At 47.7% G+C, this 16289-nt stretch overlaps 1 protein-coding gene and 2 non-coding genes across 3 annotated transcripts; all 3 read left to right on the plus strand.

The window, feature by feature from the left end:
• Positions 1–3725: 3725 nt before the first annotated feature.
• On the plus strand, positions 3726–12317 carry RPS3 (ribosomal protein S3). The gene is made up of 7 exons (XM_077926902.1): positions 3726–3870; positions 5475–5605; positions 7068–7161; positions 8399–8493; positions 9211–9398; positions 11345–11541; positions 12245–12317. The coding sequence occupies exons 1-6, from the start codon at positions 3841–3843 to the stop codon at positions 11536–11538; spliced, it is 732 nt and encodes a 243-aa protein (XP_077783028.1). The 5' UTR covers positions 3726–3840; the 3' UTR covers positions 11539–11541; positions 12245–12317.
• On the plus strand, positions 7213–7361 carry LOC144327659 (small nucleolar RNA SNORD15). The gene has a single exon (XR_013392757.1). It is a non-coding gene; the product is annotated as a small nucleolar RNA SNORD15 (small nucleolar RNA).
• On the plus strand, positions 8925–9074 carry LOC144327658 (small nucleolar RNA SNORD15). The gene has a single exon (XR_013392756.1). It is a non-coding gene; the product is annotated as a small nucleolar RNA SNORD15 (small nucleolar RNA).
• Positions 12318–16289: the final 3972 nt, after the last annotated feature.

Below are 16289 nucleotides of genomic sequence, written 5' to 3' on the forward strand. Positions count from 1 at the left end.
CTTTACTGAACTGTTGGAACAGGGTGTCCTCTTTACACGCAGGAGGAGGACCCTGAACCAAGGTATGCCCGCCCTTATATAGACATTTTAAATTGCCTGCCCTGGAGTCCAAGACCAGATACATCATAACTACATCACAGAAAGGGCGGTCTACAACAGAAATCCGAGTGCGTGGTTTATCTCCTGTCTGGCAAGTTACCTGTTAACGGTCACTTGACTGGATTACCTGGGGAGCCTGGCCAGTCTTTTGTAATGACAAATAACTTAGTTCCGGAGTCCAGGTCACAGGCTCACCCTATTCATACACAGGCATACCCTTAAGACAGGATTTGTGAATGAAAAGACAATGGGGAGGCTTTTCCATTTTCCTTGACCTTTCCTTGACCTTGCAGAGAAATCATTTGGTCAGTTTGGGAGTCAAAATGGTCCCAGGGCTGTTTTCCTGTGCTGCTTCAAACATGTGGTTTATATCTTTGTGTACGTGTTTGCTTGCTACATTTATGAACATTTATTATATATGTTGTCGTTTAGTCGTTTAGTCGTGTCCGACTCTTTGTGACCCCCTGGACCAGAGCACGCCAGGCTCTCCTGTCTTCCACTGCCTCCCGCAGTTTGGTCAGACTCATGTTTGTGGCTTCGAGAACACTGTCCAACCATCTCGTCCTCTGTCGTCCCCTTCTTCTTCTGCCCTCCATCTTTCCCAACATCAGGGTCTTTTCCGGGGAGTCTTCTCTTCTCATGAGGTGGCCAAAGTATTGGAGCCTCAGCTTCACGATCTGTCCTTCCAGTGAGCACTCAGGGCTGATTTCCTTCAGAATGGATGCGTTTGATCTTCTTGCAGTCCATGGGACTCTCAAGAGTCTTCTCCAGCACCATAATTCAAAAGCATCAATTCTTCGGCGATCAGCCTTCTTGATGGTCCAGCTCTCACTTCCATACATCACTACTAGGAAAACCATGGCTTTAACTATACAGACCTTTGTCGGCAAGGTGATGTCTCTGCTTTTTAAGATGCTGTCTAGGTTTGCCATCGCCTTTCTCCCAAGGAGCAGGCGTCTTTTAATTTTGTGACTGCTGTCACCATCTGCAGTGATCATGGAGCCCAAGAAAGTAAAATCTCTCACTGCCTCCATTTCTTCCCCTTCTATTTGCCAGGAGGTGATGGGACCAGTGGCCATGATCTTCGTTTTTTTGATGTTGAGCTTCAGACCATATTTTGCGCTCTCCTCTTTCACCCTCATTAAAAGGTTATTTAATTCCTCTTCACTTTTTGCCATCAAGGTTGTATTATCTGCATATCTGAGGTTGTTGATATTTCTTCTGGCGATCTTAATTCCGGCTTGGGATTCATCCAGCCCAGCCTTTCGCATGATGAATTCTGCATATGTAAGTTAAATAAGCAGGGAGACAAAATACAGCCTTGCCGTACTCCTTTCCCAATTTTTAATCAATCAGTTGTTCCATATCCAGTTCTAACTGTAGCTTCTTGTCCCACATAGAGATTTCTCAGGAGACAGATGAGGTGATCAGGCACTCCCATTTCTTTAAGAACTTGCCATAGTTTGCTGTGGTCAACACAGTCAAAGGCTTTTGCATAGTCAATGAAGCAGAAGTAGATGTCTTTCTGGAACTCTCTAGCTTTCTCCATAATCCAGCGCATGTTTGCAGTTTGGTCTCTGGTTCCTCTGCCCCTTCGAAATCCAGCTTGCACTTCTGGGAGTTCTCGGTCCACATACTGCTTAAGCCTGCCTTGTAGAATTTTAAGCATAACCTTGCTAGCGTGTGAAATGAGTGCAATTGTGCGGTAGTTAGAGCATTCTTTGACACTGCCCTTCTTGGGGATTGGGATGTAGACTGATCTTCTCCAATCCTCTGGCCACTGCTGAGTTTTCCAAATTTGCTGGCATATTGAGTGTAGCACCTTAACAGCATCATCTTTTAATATTTTAAATAGTTCAGCTGCAATATCATCACTTCCACTGGCCTTGTTATTAGCAGTGCTTTCTAAGGCCCATTTGACTTCACTCTCCAGGATGTCTGGCTCAAGGTCAGCAACCACACTACTATTTTATATATAAGTCCTTAAATTTTTTATTTCACAGTTTTGCAGAACGATCCAACTGTAACCTATTGCTTTGCAATAATCAACGTTGGACTCCTAACTCCTCAGGTTTCTGAGTTTTATTGGCGTAAAGGAGATAAGCTATTTTCTGGCTTACAACAACGGGAGTGTCGATTTCAGCTGAAAAGGAGGAGGAAGCAATTGGACCACGGAACCAGTGACAATTGTGGACAATGGTGAGCTGTCAGTGGCTCACGTTTTCTCTTGCTATGTGTGACCTTGGTGGCTCAGCATATGTCCGATGCTTGAGACGAACCCTTGACTGTACATCACTAGAGGTTTGTGGGCCTCTTGTCTTCTAGGAAATCTTCTCTCTTGATTGTCCTCTCATTGAGGAAGCCCCTGAACAGCTTCTAAAGAAGCACAGAGTCCACCTGCCCCCTTGGAAAATGTGTCTATCTTAGGCTAAGCAAAGCATTCGTCTTATTCTGCAGGAAGGGACTGCCCCACTGTGGTCATATCTAGAAATTTTCCTTTTTTTAAAAAAAAGATACATGGAATCATAGAATTGCAGAGCTGGAAGAGTTCCAGAGCAGTTTCGAAACTCAGATGTAGAAGCTAATCGCCAAATGGCACCTTAAACCTAGGTTATGGTCAACACAATGAAATGGCTAGGCACCATTTTTTTTTTACAATGAAATTTATTATTAGTCATTTCTTTTCTATACTGCCTTATATTTTAAAGGGGGGGGGGGATCTCAAAGTGGTTTACCTCACATCAAAACATCAAATAAAACAATCCGGAATGAAACTTATTAGAGCTTCAAGGAAAATATTTCAGATCCTTCTCTAAGGGGTCAAAGATAGATTAGCTCCTTGTTGCTTCTTTGACCTCCATGTAGCTCAGTGCTGTCTGTACTGACCACCAGCAGCTTTCTGGGGGATTCAGGCTGGGCTCTCTCCTCCCACCTTTACCTGAAATTGTTGAAAACAGATGTTGACAACAGGAAAAACAGATGCTGTACTAGCGGAGCGACAGCCTTTCCTCTTATTGCGTCAGGCCACCTGTTCCAAAATACTCTGGAGGCGGCCAGCAAGATGCCAATGCAAGCATACGAACAGCTTCTCCATTGCTGGCTGTCTGGCACTTAAAGGTAGACTGCCTCTGTTCCTGGAGGTTTCATTTGCCTATTAGCAATTTTATTATATTTTATCATATTTTATTATATGGCCATACTTCCCTCAAGCAGCCCTGTTCAGGGAAGTTTTTAATGTATGACATATTAGTGTATTTTTGGTCTTTGTGGAAGCCACCCAGAGTGGCTGGGGAAACCCAGCCAGATGGGCAGGGTACAAACAAATAATTATTATTATTATTATTATTATTATTATTATTATTATTATTATTATTATTACCAAGCGACTAATGTGCGGTGCTGTGAATTATCTTTGCGCTCATTTAACAATATTTCACTTCTCGACCCCGCAAAGTCTGGTCAAACTCCTTTTAATTTGGTAAAAAACACAGAAAGACTACATTTCCCATGATGCACTCTTGCGGTGGCCACCGCGGACCAATGGGAAGCAGCGAAGGGCCGCGACGAAATCCCGCATGCGCCACGAGCCGCGCTGCGAAGGGACGTCGACTACGTTTCCCAGCATGCAGAGCGGCTCCCCCCACGTGACACCCGCGAGCCAACGGAAAGCGGCCTGCGCGCCCTATAATCCTCCGCGGCGGCGGAAGCGGCCTCTTTTCAGCCCGGGCTGCTCGGCTCAAGATGGCGGTGCAGATCTCCAAGAAGCGAAAGGTGAGGGAGCCCAGGGAGCTAGTGCGGAGCCGCGGGGACGGGAGCCGGGAAATGAGGCTGAGATGAGGAGCAGAGGGCCGAGCTGTGGGGTTTGAGGTCTCCGGAGGGGCCGGCGGCCGGGCGAGACCGGCGGATGGACGTGGATTGAGGCCGGTCTCCCCCCCCCTCTCCCGGCTGGCCTGGCTTGAAGAACATGGCGGCAAGGCAGAGGCCGGGTGGGCCCTGGGCTGGGGGAGAAGAGAAGGCCGCTCCAGGCCCTCAAAGGTTTCCCCAGGAGAACACAGGACCCTGCGCCATGCCCCGCTTAGGCCATTGGTCTGCCTGGGCCTATATTGCCTGCACTGGCTGGCAGCAGCTCCCCAGGTTTGGGGGAAGGGGACCCTCAAAAGCGCCTGGAGGGGCCACGCGGGGTTGAGCCTGGGGCCTTCTGCACTGGGCCTATATTGCCTGCACTGGCTGGCAGCAGCTCTCCAGGTTTTGGGGGAGGGGACCCTCAAAAAAGCGCCTGGAGGGGCCACGCGGGGTTGAGCCTGGGCCTATATTGCCTGCACTGGCTGGCAGCAGCTCTCCAGGTTTTGGGGGAGGGGACCCTCAAAAAAGCGCCTGGAGGGGCCACGCGGGGTTGAGCCTGGGCCTTCTGCACGCAACGCAAGTGCTCTCGCTGCTGAGTGCGAAGAAATGGCTTTCTTTAATGGAAAAAGGATAAGAGGCTGCATTCTAGTACCAAACTCCTATTCCCAAATAAATAAGAAGGGTCTGTGACTCTATGTAGTCTCAGCTAGATGCCCTTTGGGGACCATTAAAGCACCAGTATCTCGGTGACTGGTATATTTGGCAGGGATGCTGCTTTTCCACGTGGAGGTTCTGTGGGGCTGTCACGGCTAAGAGCAATTGCTAGGTTTGTCCCTGGAAGCTAAACGAAGTGCTGGAGGACCAGGAGTTTTTGCAGGAAAAGGGGACTTCTTGCAGGGGTGCGTCCTGTTTTGGCGTCACTAATGCGTTATTTTTCTGTTGCATGTTGCTGCTCTGACAGGGTAGTACATTGCCTTCGTTCAGGGTAGACAAAAGTACAAGGTTTCGGCTAAAAGTTTTCTTTTAAAAAGTGGCAACCCGGTTCTGTGGACAGCAGGTTCAAGAAATTTGTGTGTGTGTGCGCTCATATCTACATTGTACATGAAAGCAGGTTCATACCACTTAAAACAGTCAGAGCTTCCCCCAAAGCATCCTGGAACTAATTTATTAAGGGTTCTGAGAGTTATTAGACACCCCTATTCTCCCGTAGAAAACTACAGTTCCCAGTTTCCTGTGAAGAGGGATTGATTGTTAAACCACTCTGGGAAGTGTAACTATATCACTTAGCTAAGGTTCTTCCAAGAGTCACGGCAGAAACTTGGGTGGCTCTTAATCCAGTCCATTTCCATTCTGAGTGAAATTCTGAGCCTTTTGGTTATTCTGCACATGCACTGGGCAGGATTGGTGCACATCGGGCACAGCACATAGTAACTGCTTGTCGATTATTATTATTTCTTAAACCAGACTTTTCCCCTGGGGTTTGCAGGGTTAAACTGCTGCTGGCTTCTCATAATCTGTTTTGCTCTTTACAGTTTGTGGCTGATGGTATCTTCAAAGCTGAACTGAATGAATTCCTGACTCGGGAGCTGGCTGAAGATGGCTACTCTGGCGTGGAGGTCAGAGTTACCCCAACCAGGACAGAAATCATCATCCTTGCAACCAGGTGACTTGCATCTGTGTGTCTGGTGGTGGGCGAACATCTCTGCCGTTGCGATAACTCAAAAGTCTGGCGGCGAGTTCATATAGGGTGGTTTGACTGAATCCAGGAGGCAATTGAAATATTGAAGCCTGTACCTACTACAGACATGTATACACTGCAGGAAGATTGAGTGGGTTTGTAAATGTAGGGCTCATGTATTTGAAAACTACCATATCTCCAGTCTCCCACACATGCGAAGTTTGGTGTGGAATATAGGAAGCCGCCTTTTACCAAGCCAACCATTGAATCATCTAACCCTGTATTGTCGACACTGACTGGCAGAGGTTTTCCAGGGTTTAAGATGGAGAATATCCCTGGCCCTACGTGGAGATACCAGGGGTTGAACCTGGGACCTTCTGCATGCATAACACGTGATCTACCACTGCAGCCCCTCTTCTGCATTTTTACCATCTACTGCATTCCTGTTGGATAGGAACGGTTTCTTCCTGAATGTTGGAGTTGGATCAGAAGAGTTGCTGTGGTTTGCATGGTTTCCCTATATATATTGCTCTGTAGAAGCAAACAGCTTGCTTTGTATTCCTCACCCTTTTCAAAAACCACGGGTGCAGGAGCCACTTGGACTCACTTGGTCATAGATCCAGATTCAGACAATATTTTGCATGAACTGCAGGGTGAAATACTGGTCTAGATTGGCCTTCTGCATGTTGATGCCCTCTGTTTTCCTGGTCCCTGACATTCGGTCATGCTGGCTCAGGCTGATTGGAGTTGTGATCTGTGAGGATAGGGGTGGCCTAAGTGCCACTGTACCTGGAAATCTAATCCATGTTGGTTCAAACAACGTGTTTCTAGCATTTTCAGGATTTTTTGCAGCAAAAATTAATGAGGGATTCATCAGTTTTAAGTGTAGCTTAGTTCCTTTTTAAAATGTGTGTTTTTGTAGTTTTAATTCATTTTATGTTGGAAATACTATTATACTTCCTGTTAATGCCTCAGGGACTGTATAATAAAATTGATTTAATTAAGAGTTGGGCCTCCATTACATCTGCTGCAAATGATTTGGTGTGGAAAAACAATGGCAGACCCTTCCAACCTGCATGTTGACCCAAGGGCTGCTTTTTGCTAAGAGTGAGTCATGTCCAGTCGTAAATGCACAGCTTAATGTAACTGGGAATAATTCACCTTCCTCCATATTAGCCTACACTCGCGTGGTCAGCTCCTTCAGTTTAACATCTCTTAATGTGTTGAACTCTGGCAGTGTCAGAGTTAGGATGGGACAAATGGTTGCTTTTACACGCTGTTTCTAAAAGGGGAAAAACCTGCTGGATCAAGCAACCTGCCTCTTATATTCTCAGTGCTGATAACTTCTAGAATACCCCATGTTATTTCAGCGATTTCAAAATGTAGACTAAAATATCTGAACATCTTAAGTGAGGACTTAATGCCTTGCCTTTGCTCCTTCTTTCAGAACTCAGAATGTTCTGGGCGAGAAAGGGCGCCGTATTCGTGAGCTGACTGCTGTTGTCCAGAAGCGGTTTGGTTTTCCCGAGGGAAGCGTTGAGGTAATGGCTTCCCCAGTTTCCACTTTCTGCTTATTGTGTGCCAGGTTCCCCCTTCGGTGATGATCTGATGACGAGTCAGAAATGGCCACCTGCCTGCTCAGAGTAACCAGCACAGCGCCACGTTCTGTGGTGCTGTGTGTGGGTGCTTGGGCAAAGGTGTCCTGTTCATTGGATGATCTTGAGGCATTTGTCTGAGAAGGGCGAGTCACGGTTTTGGAGTATTTCCTCAAACTGGTGTCGATTTATTGATCTAGGCTGATGTGATTGTAACGCTACGAGAATGGGGTTTGTTTTTCAGAGGCAAGAGCAGCCTTGTCTAGCCAGCCACCCTCCTTCCAGCTGTCAGTGGTCCATAACTTCTATCAGTCCAGTATGGCCAGAGGTTGTGTTTGGTGGAAGCTGGATCCCAAAACATCTGGAGGGTTGCAGGAGACTAGGTTGGAGCATTGGCTGCAAAGGTCAGAGGGTTCAAATCTGGGTGGATGAGGGTTAAAATTAGCAAAGCTCTAACCATCAGAATTGCGAATCTAAAACAAATTTGCAAACTTAATTACCCTTTCAACTTTCATTTAGCTGCTGGACTCGCCAAACACCTATGTTAACCATTAGTGAGCTTTACAAAGCTGTAAGAATCTACTTTTATGCCACAACCATGCTAACTGGGGGTGCTGGGAATTGTAGTTCAAAACATTTGGAAGGTGCTGGGCTGTGTTAAGAGAAGTTCTCAGCTGTTAGCTTCCCTGCTAGTGCTGTGTTTTCATCTCTTCCGTATATGGCCCTCTTACTATTAATTTCTTTTTAAGTTTTTAGCCCCTTTGCCCCTTCTGTGCTTGGCATGTCTGGAATGATGTTTTTGCCCAGTATTGGCCAAACAGGTTGAGTCACCTGGTTGAGCTTTCCGTAGACACTTTCCACCCTTGGAAGCGTCTCAATGGTGGCATCTCCAAGTTGGCCAACGGTTCTGGAACCAAACTGGCTTTTAAAACGCATTTTCATGATACTGCAACAAGGCACAGCGTAAGTGGGCCCTACACTGAAAACTGGTGTGTTTATGGGATGCCTTGGCTCAGCCTGTGGAGCGGAGGAGAACACCTACAAACCCTTAAGGTCATGTAAGTATTTTCAGAGAGTTCGTGAGTGCAAAGTGAAGATGAGCCTGTAAAGCAACAGAGGTGCCTGCAAGCCTGAACTTTGCAAAAATAAAAAATGGACAAAATGTTCCTGCTTTCTTTTCCAGCTGTACGCTGAGAAGGTGGCCACGAGAGGGCTGTGCGCTATTGCTCAAGCAGAATCGCTGCGTTACAAGCTTCTGGGGGGCCTTGCCGTGCGTAGGTAAGCAAGCAACACTCCGTCTAATCATTTTGCAATAGCGTTTAGAAAACAGGGGTTTTAATTTTGCCTCTGTGGAAGTTTATAATCAACACATTGGGCTGAATAAATCCCACCTTAACGCACCTTAAAGTTCCCCTCATCTCTGCACTGGTGCAGTTGCTCTTTTCTCTTCTGCGTAATGGGCAAAATTATTAATGTAGCATGATGTTTCAGAGGTGGATAAGTCATTGCCCTGCAGAGCTTGCAATCTGATGTTCAATATAGGGAAAGGGAGAACAGAGAGGGGAGACCCTGACCCAGGCAAGTTTATGCCACAACGAATTTGCGAGATTCTTGTTTCTACTCGAGCTAACTTGCCTTGCCAGATTCCCCCAAAGTATGGCCTCTTCCTTGAGCCTCGTTGAATGGCAACCCTTGTAAGAAAAGAAACCCTTCAGTGATGATACGATGACGAGTCAGAAACGGCCGCCATCCTGCTTGGAGTAAACCGCTCAGTGCCACGTTCTGTGGCGCTGTGCTTGGGTACTCCCAACAGAGGCGTCCTGTTCATTGGATGATCTTGAGGCATTTGTCTGAGAAGGGAGTGTTGCGGATGAAGTCCACTGTTGGAAGTCTATGGGGGTGGGGGGTGTTTGTCCTGCTTAACTTGATAATAAAGCAGTAGATCAGAGGAGAACGCCCAGTGCAGTTCAACAGAGAGTTTTCCTTCTCTTCTAGGGCATGTTATGGTGTCCTCCGCTTCATCATGGAGAGTGGAGCCAAGGGCTGCGAAGTGGTGGTGTCGGGAAAGCTCCGTGGCCAGCGAGCCAAGTCCATGAAATTCGTGGATGGCCTGATGATCCACAGCGGAGACCCCGTCAACTACTACGTCGACACGGCTGTCCGCCACGTCCTCCTCAGGCAGGGTGAGTGGAGTGGGCAGGCAGTCTCTCAGGCAGCCCCCAGTTGGCTTCCTTGTTCCTAAAAAGATTCAAGGTCTTCTTTAACCCCTGGCTGCTTCGTAGTCTAGCCGGGCTGGTTCTCATGTTGCATCAAGCCATGGTTTGGCAGTAGGTCGGAAGCGGGCAACCTTCTTTGGCTCTTCCCAGCCTCCTTGAATGTTCCGTTCTGGAGGGCCACGTGCCAGTAGTGTAGGGGGCCAGAGGCAAAAAGCAGGGAGAACAGCTGATGTTACCTCTGCACAGTGTGGGAACTTCTGTGTACTCTTAACATAGGGCCCTAAGGAATTTAGATGAGCCTCAACCAGAGCCAGGGCCTTTTCAACACTGGCCCCGGCTGGGACTCATGAGACCAGGGCCCTGCAGGATCTGATTTCTTTCCGCATTTCTGGCCTTTGGCTTAGAATCTATTTGATTCCCTCTTTCTTTTTTCCTTTCTCCTCCTGTGATGGAATTCCTATTTGGGGACTTCCCTGGCTTTTTTCCGGCCCAAGTAGGACCAATCTGGATAGTTAGCCTTGGTGAAGATTTGACGTTTTCATCCCCAAAAAAGTTTTGATTTGATTTGAGTTTCTATTGAAATGAGGCTGCATTTTAATGTTTGAATGTTGTCTTTTAATCTCAGCCGCCCTGAGCCCGGCTGGGGAGGGCGGGGTATAAATAAATTTTTTTATTATTATTATATCCCTTTCTACCCTGAATCCAGGAGAACAAGGAGCATTATCAAGAGTTCACAGCCAGGGCCGGTGAAGGGTATGGTCTGGGGAGAGAAATCCCAGGGGCCAGATAGAGGCCTGCGTTTGGACCTAAGGTTTCAGACCCCTGCACTAGATGATTGAGCCTTCAAGGACCTTTGGTCTTATTGGTACCCCTTCTTCCTTGGTTTGAGGCAAACCATAGTTTGCTGTCTTGTCATAGCTTGCACCTGTCTTGCTAACAGTGCTTAAAAACCTCATTTCTTATCTTAAGGTAAGGTAAAGGTACCCCTGCCCGTACGGGCCAGTCTTGACAGACTCTAGGGTTGTGTGCCCATCTCACTCTATAGGCCGGGAGCCAGCGCTGTCCGGAGACACTTCCGGGTCACGTGGCCAGCGTGACAAAGCTGCATCTGGCGAGCCAGCGCAGCACACGGAACGCTGTTTACCTTCCCGCTGGTAAGCGGTCCCTATTTATCTACTTGCACCCGGAGGTGCTTTCGAACTGCTAGGTTGGCAGACGCTGGGACCAAACGACGGGAGCGCACCCCGCCGTGGGGATTCGAACCGTCGACCTTTCGATCGGCAAGTCCTAGGCGCTGAGGCTTTAACCCACAGCGCCACCCGTGTCCCTACAGCGCCACCCGTGTCCCTATTTCTTAGCTTGGTATAAATAATAAAGTTGTTATTATACAATAGTTGCTGGTTGGGACAAAATTGCACACTGGTTTGCCTCAAACCAAGGGAAGGAATTGCCATGTGTTGGGGGGGGGGGACTGAACCTGTAACTCCTTGAAAGCTCAGTTTCACGGCCTGTGAACCAGCCTGCAGAAGTGTCGCGAGAGTCTTTTCTGGTTTGTTTCTTTATTTTTCATACATAGCTGTGAGGGGTGCCCAAGGACAATGTTCTGAAACACCAAACCCCCCAATACTGTGAGAGGGGAATTGTCTGCTTGGTCTCTCTCTCTCTCTACAAGTACAGCAAAGACTAAGACCAGGCATAGGCAAACTTGGCCCTCCAGATGGTTTGGGACTACAACTCCCATGATCCCTAGCTAACGGGACCAGTGGTCAGGGATGGTGGGAGTTGTAGTCCCAAAACATCTGGAGGGCCGGGTTTGCCTATGCCCGAGACAGAATGAAGGCCTAGGCTGTGGGTGGTAGAGGAAACTCTCTGCCCAGGCTGCTTTTCTTGACAGTGTCTCCTTGTTACTCCAGGTGTGCTGGGCATTAAAGTGAAAATCATGCTTCCCTGGGACCCAAGCGGGAAAATTGGCCCCAAGAAGCCCTTGCCAGACCACGTCAGCATCGTGGAGCCCAAGGAGGAGATCCTGCCCACCACCCCCATCTCGGAGCAGAAAGGCACAAAGCCAGAACAGCCCCCCATGCCGCAGCCTGTCCCCACGGCATAAGGGGTGAGTCGCTCTGCTTTATTCCTCATGGGTTGTCAGGAGAAAATGTTGGGTGTGAGCCGCAGTGTAAATAATAATAATTAATAATTTATTATTTATACCCTGCCCATCTGGCTGGGCTTCCCCAGCCACTCTGGGTGGCTTCCAACAAAATATTAAAATACAATAATGCATCAAACATTAAAGGCTTCCCTAAAGAGGGCTGCCTTTAGATGTCTTCCAAAAGTCTGGTAGTAGCTGTTCTCTTTGACATCTGGTGGGAGGGCGTTCCACAGGGTGGGTGCCACTAGCGAGAAGGCCCTCGGCACTGGACCTCAGTGTCCGTTTAGAATGATGGGGGTGGAGACGCTCCTTCAGATATACTGGACTGAGGCCGTTTAGGGCTTTAAAGGTCAGCACCAACACTTTGAATTGTGCTCAGAAACGTACCGCACTTCTTGGCTGCATGTTGCTGCATGTGTTTCATAGAGGGCAATCAGTGCATTTAATGCTTTATAACTACAGCCCACCAGATGTTGCAGGACTACAACTCCCATCATCCTTCATCACTGGCCTTGTTGGCTCATGGGAGCGGGAATCCGTCAACCTCTGGAGAGCTGCAGGTACCCTTTACAGGGATAAAACAATGCAGGCTGTTGCCCCAGGGATTGTGTTCATGGTATGGGTATTGGCTCCCCACTCACTAATTCTTCTGTTTGTGTTACAGGTTTAAAAACATCTGGAACAAAGAGTTTGGCGTCTTGTACAAATATCTCTTTAATAAAATCAGAAAAAGACAACATGCTGGAGGTTGTTTCTGTTACCTGCTTGTCTTACTTTTTTTGTCCACTCTGGGACCTAAATCCTGGCCAACCAATATCTGAAGCTTACTAGTTTTGTTCCTTTTTGATACCCCCAACTCAGATTTCACCATTGAGTCACCCATGTGTTCAAAAGGTTCTATGAACATTCTCATTAGCACCAACTTCAATCTTCAAGCTGAAGGGATAGTGATTTTGCTCTCCCCCATTGGTTACAGCTGCTGTTTAGTTGCTGCTCCTTTTTCTGTAGCTGTTTGAGATTCCAACCAACCAGAAATTGCATTCTAGCCGTGTCCCAGCACTGTTTATGTGCTGATGTCACTAGCACAAGCAGAGTCCATTGGAGGAATACTTCCTAGGTGTTAGCAACATGAGCAATCCTAGCTCATTGAGCTCCAATGTATGAATCAAAGCAATTTCTTAATCCTTCTGCAGGGATCCCTGTAAAACCGATAGCAGAGAAGGGGCGGGAAACTTGAATTAGTCTGACTCCTCAGCGACACAACTGCTGCCATTTTGACTTGACACCCATTCTCTTGCAGCAAAGTGTCTGTGGAGTGTGCTTGTTCCAGGGTGCCAACTAGCCAGTCATGCCTTCGTTCACACAGGTCAGGCTGAACATCCTGCCAAATTTTCAGATTTTTAAATTTTCAGTCTGCATTGTGTGACCACTGAGTGTGCTCATTGGGGTGTTTTCTGCTTCTAATTTATTCTTTTTGTATTTCTGTAAATTTTGAGGGTCCCCCAAGCCTCCTGACACCTCCCTTATTGTGGGGGGATAGTACTATTTGGCTATGGAAGGATTTGCACGGGCAGAGGAGGAGGAGGTGTGTGCTATTTTCACACCCCACCCAGGCAGGGGTTGCCATCGCTAGGCAGATCTTGAGACTGGCTAAGAACCCCTTGACTTGCTTAAGGCTAGCAGGTGACGTGAGATCGAAGCCAAGCACACTCCGCATATAGCTTTTGTGTGTGCTGTAGTATCTAGGACCCCAGCACAACCAAATACTTTCAGAAAAAAGCTGGAACTGTGCCTGGGAATCTCAAAAGCTGCTGTCCAGCCTGTCCCAAGTCTTCCCTCGGTCGGGGCTGCTGCCTTGCGTCCCTTCCCTCAATAGGGCAGTAGCCCAACGCTTTGTGCACAAGTGGGGTTGGGGGGGTAGTGTTCAGCGCATGAACCATGTATAGTGTGCAATTCAGCCCCACGGGAAATAAGATTGCCGCCAACGGGGATTAAGAAAAATTCATAGTGTATAAGGTTCTTGCCTCCTGTCAAACAAAACCAGAAAAGCCACAATACCAGCTCCTTGTGTGCTTTTTTCCACTTGGCTAAAATGTGTCCTTGAATTGTAGCAAGACCTTTGGGTGGATTGTGTCCTCTGTGTGTGTTGTGTACAGAAATGCTTTTTGGTTTTTCTGTGAAAGCAAGACCTGCTGCTTCACTCAAACAGGCATGTGGCCCACAGTTTCCCTTGAGGTCAGGTGTCCTCTGGATCATGGTTAGGCAAACTAAAGCCCGGGGGCTGGATCCGGCCCAATCGCCTTCTAAATCCGGCCCGCGGACGGCCTATAAGTACTATGTACTCGTATGTAAAGAGTAGAATGTGTGCTTTTATTTAAAATGCATCGCTGGGTTATTTGTGGGGCATAGGAATTCGTTCATCCCCCCCAAATATAGTCTGGCCCCCCACAAGGTCTGAGGGTCAGTGGATTGGCCCCCTGCTGAAAAAGTTTGCTGATCCCTGCGTCTGGATGCCAGGAAGCATCAATGCTTCTGAACACCACTAGCTAGAAACCAGTTGCACTTTTGCTCTCGAATCCTGAGTTTCCCATAATGGGCACCTGGTTGGCCACAGAGGACAGGATGCTGGAACACATTTGTAGCTCAGTTGGTAGAGCATGAGTCTCATAATCCCAGGGTTGTGGGTTTGAGCCTCACATTGAGCCAAAGGATTCCCTGCACTGCAGGCGGTTGGACGATGACCCTAAGTGTCCTTAGGTTCTTAAGGTTGTCCACCTGAGCTGTAAAGTAAGAGTTAAAGTGTGTTCTGGATAATGCATGTGAGAGCTGAGATCCAAGCTTCGGGCTTGAGATTTTTAAAATGGTGTGGGACTAAACTCCTTTTAAAGGAAGCGGTGATTAAAAATGCCAACTAGAATAAGGAACAGAAGAGCCTGGCTGGCTTGGAGCAAATGATTGCCTAGTTTAGTTCCCAGTTGCCAATGGTGCATACAGTGGTACCTTGGAGCATACAGTGGTACCTTGGTTGTCAAACTTAATCTGTGCATACAGTGGTACCAAGGAGCATACAGTGGTACCTTGGTTGTCAAACTTAATCTGTTCCAGAAGTCCATTCGAAAACCAAGGCACAGTTTCCGATTGGCTGCTGGACCTTCCTGCACTCAAATCTGAAGCTGCATCAGACTTTCGGCTTCCAAAGAATGTTTGTAACCCGGAACACTTAGGGTTTTCGGCATTTGGTAGCCAAAGCGTATGTGTACCAAGGCATTCAAGAGCCAAGGTACAACTGTAGTGGGTCATCTTGGGAGTGGTGGGTGATGAGGAATTAGGTGGCGGTGGCAGCTACCCTTGGCAGGTCCTACAAAACATGGTTGAGGGGCCTGCTATCTTGACGCTGGACTCAACTCATCATCCCCAGCCATCATGACACGGTGAAGAACGATGGGTGTTTAGTGCATCAGTTTATGGAGGGACAAAGCATTGGCTTTGCACATACAGTGGTGCCTCGCAAGACGAAATTAATCCGTTCTGCGAGTCTTTTCGTCTTGCGAAGCACGGCTATTAGCGGCTATTAACGGCTTAGCGGCTATTAACAGCTTAGCGGCTTTAAGAAAAAGGAAACAAACTCGCAAGACGTTTCGTCTTGCTAAGCAAGCCCATAGGGAAATTCGTCTTGTGGAACGACTCAAAAAACGGAAAACCCTTTCGTCTAGCGAGTTTTTCGTCTTGCGAGGCATTCGTCTTGCGGGGCACCACTGTACATGGCTTCAGGTAAGGCCAGCGGAGAATGCTGGGGAGCTGCTGCCAATCCGTGTGGGCAGTACTGAGCTAGCTGGACCACTAGCCCAAGTAGGAAGCATCTTCCTATGTCCATCCCTCTGTTGTCCTGGGCTTTGAAGACACTCGAACTCAGGACGCAAGGGAGAAACGTGCGAAGAGGAAGGCACGCTTGGCAAATCCACACTGTGATCAACTCCCGCCCGGAAATCTGTGTCCCCACTGTGGAAGGATGTGTGGATCCAGAATTGGCCTCCACAGGCACTTACAGACTCATTGTTAAAACCGTGTTTATGGAAGACAATCTTAGTCGGCTATGAGGGATCGCCAAAGAAGAAGAAACTGCATCAACACACAGTATTCATAGATCTGTAAGAAATATGGGCAAGGGCATTGTGGCGTTTGCCCTCCTAGGTGGGTCATAAGGAAAGGGTTAAATGAGTGTGAAGTGATTGGCCAGTGGGAACCCAGGGGGAGAAGTTAGAGTTGGAGTTATCGGAAAGTCAGTTGAGAGTTGGGAGTTGGAGAAGGAAGAGGGAGGATAAGTCTGGGTTGGTGAGTTTTGTTGTGAGAGAGTGAGAGAAACTGATAGGAGTCAGATAGACGGTTGGCTTAATCAGTTAGCAGTTATTAGGAAAGGCATAAGCCGGTATAGAAACTAAGATTAAGAAACTGACAAGGAAAATTATCTGAAACCATAAACTTGTTAAGGCTTATAAAATAAACTTGCTTATTGGATTTAATGTTAACAACTGTCTGGACTCTGTGTGTACCCGAGAGAAATGGGTTGGTGGCAGCGGGAAAGCAATCACAGTGGTGGCACAGGGATCAATAGACCGTCAAACGTCCGGGGACCCTGTGTGATCGCCACAGGCGTGCTGTGGCCTGTGTTGGGAATCTCGTAGGACCTGCAAGCCTGGAGAGTTTGATGA

Source organism: Podarcis muralis, chromosome 4 (genome assembly GCF_964188315.1).
Source record: "Podarcis muralis chromosome 4, rPodMur119.hap1.1, whole genome shotgun sequence".
Taxonomy (NCBI): Eukaryota; Metazoa; Chordata; class Lepidosauria; order Squamata; family Lacertidae; genus Podarcis; species Podarcis muralis.

What these genes read in the sequence shown, in the direction of transcription:
- RPS3 (XM_077926902.1), top strand. Translation starts at nt 3,841, where the DNA reads ATGGCGGTGCAGATCTCCAAGAAGCGAAAG. An exon ending in AGATCTCCAAGAAGCGAAAG is followed by an intron (nt 3,871 to 5,474) that starts GTGAGGGAGCCC and finishes TGCTCTTTACAG; the next exon opens with TTTGTGGCTGATGGTATCTT. An exon ending in TTCCCGAGGGAAGCGTTGAG is followed by an intron (nt 7,162 to 8,398) that starts GTAATGGCTTCC and finishes TTTCTTTTCCAG; the next exon opens with CTGTACGCTGAGAAGGTGGC.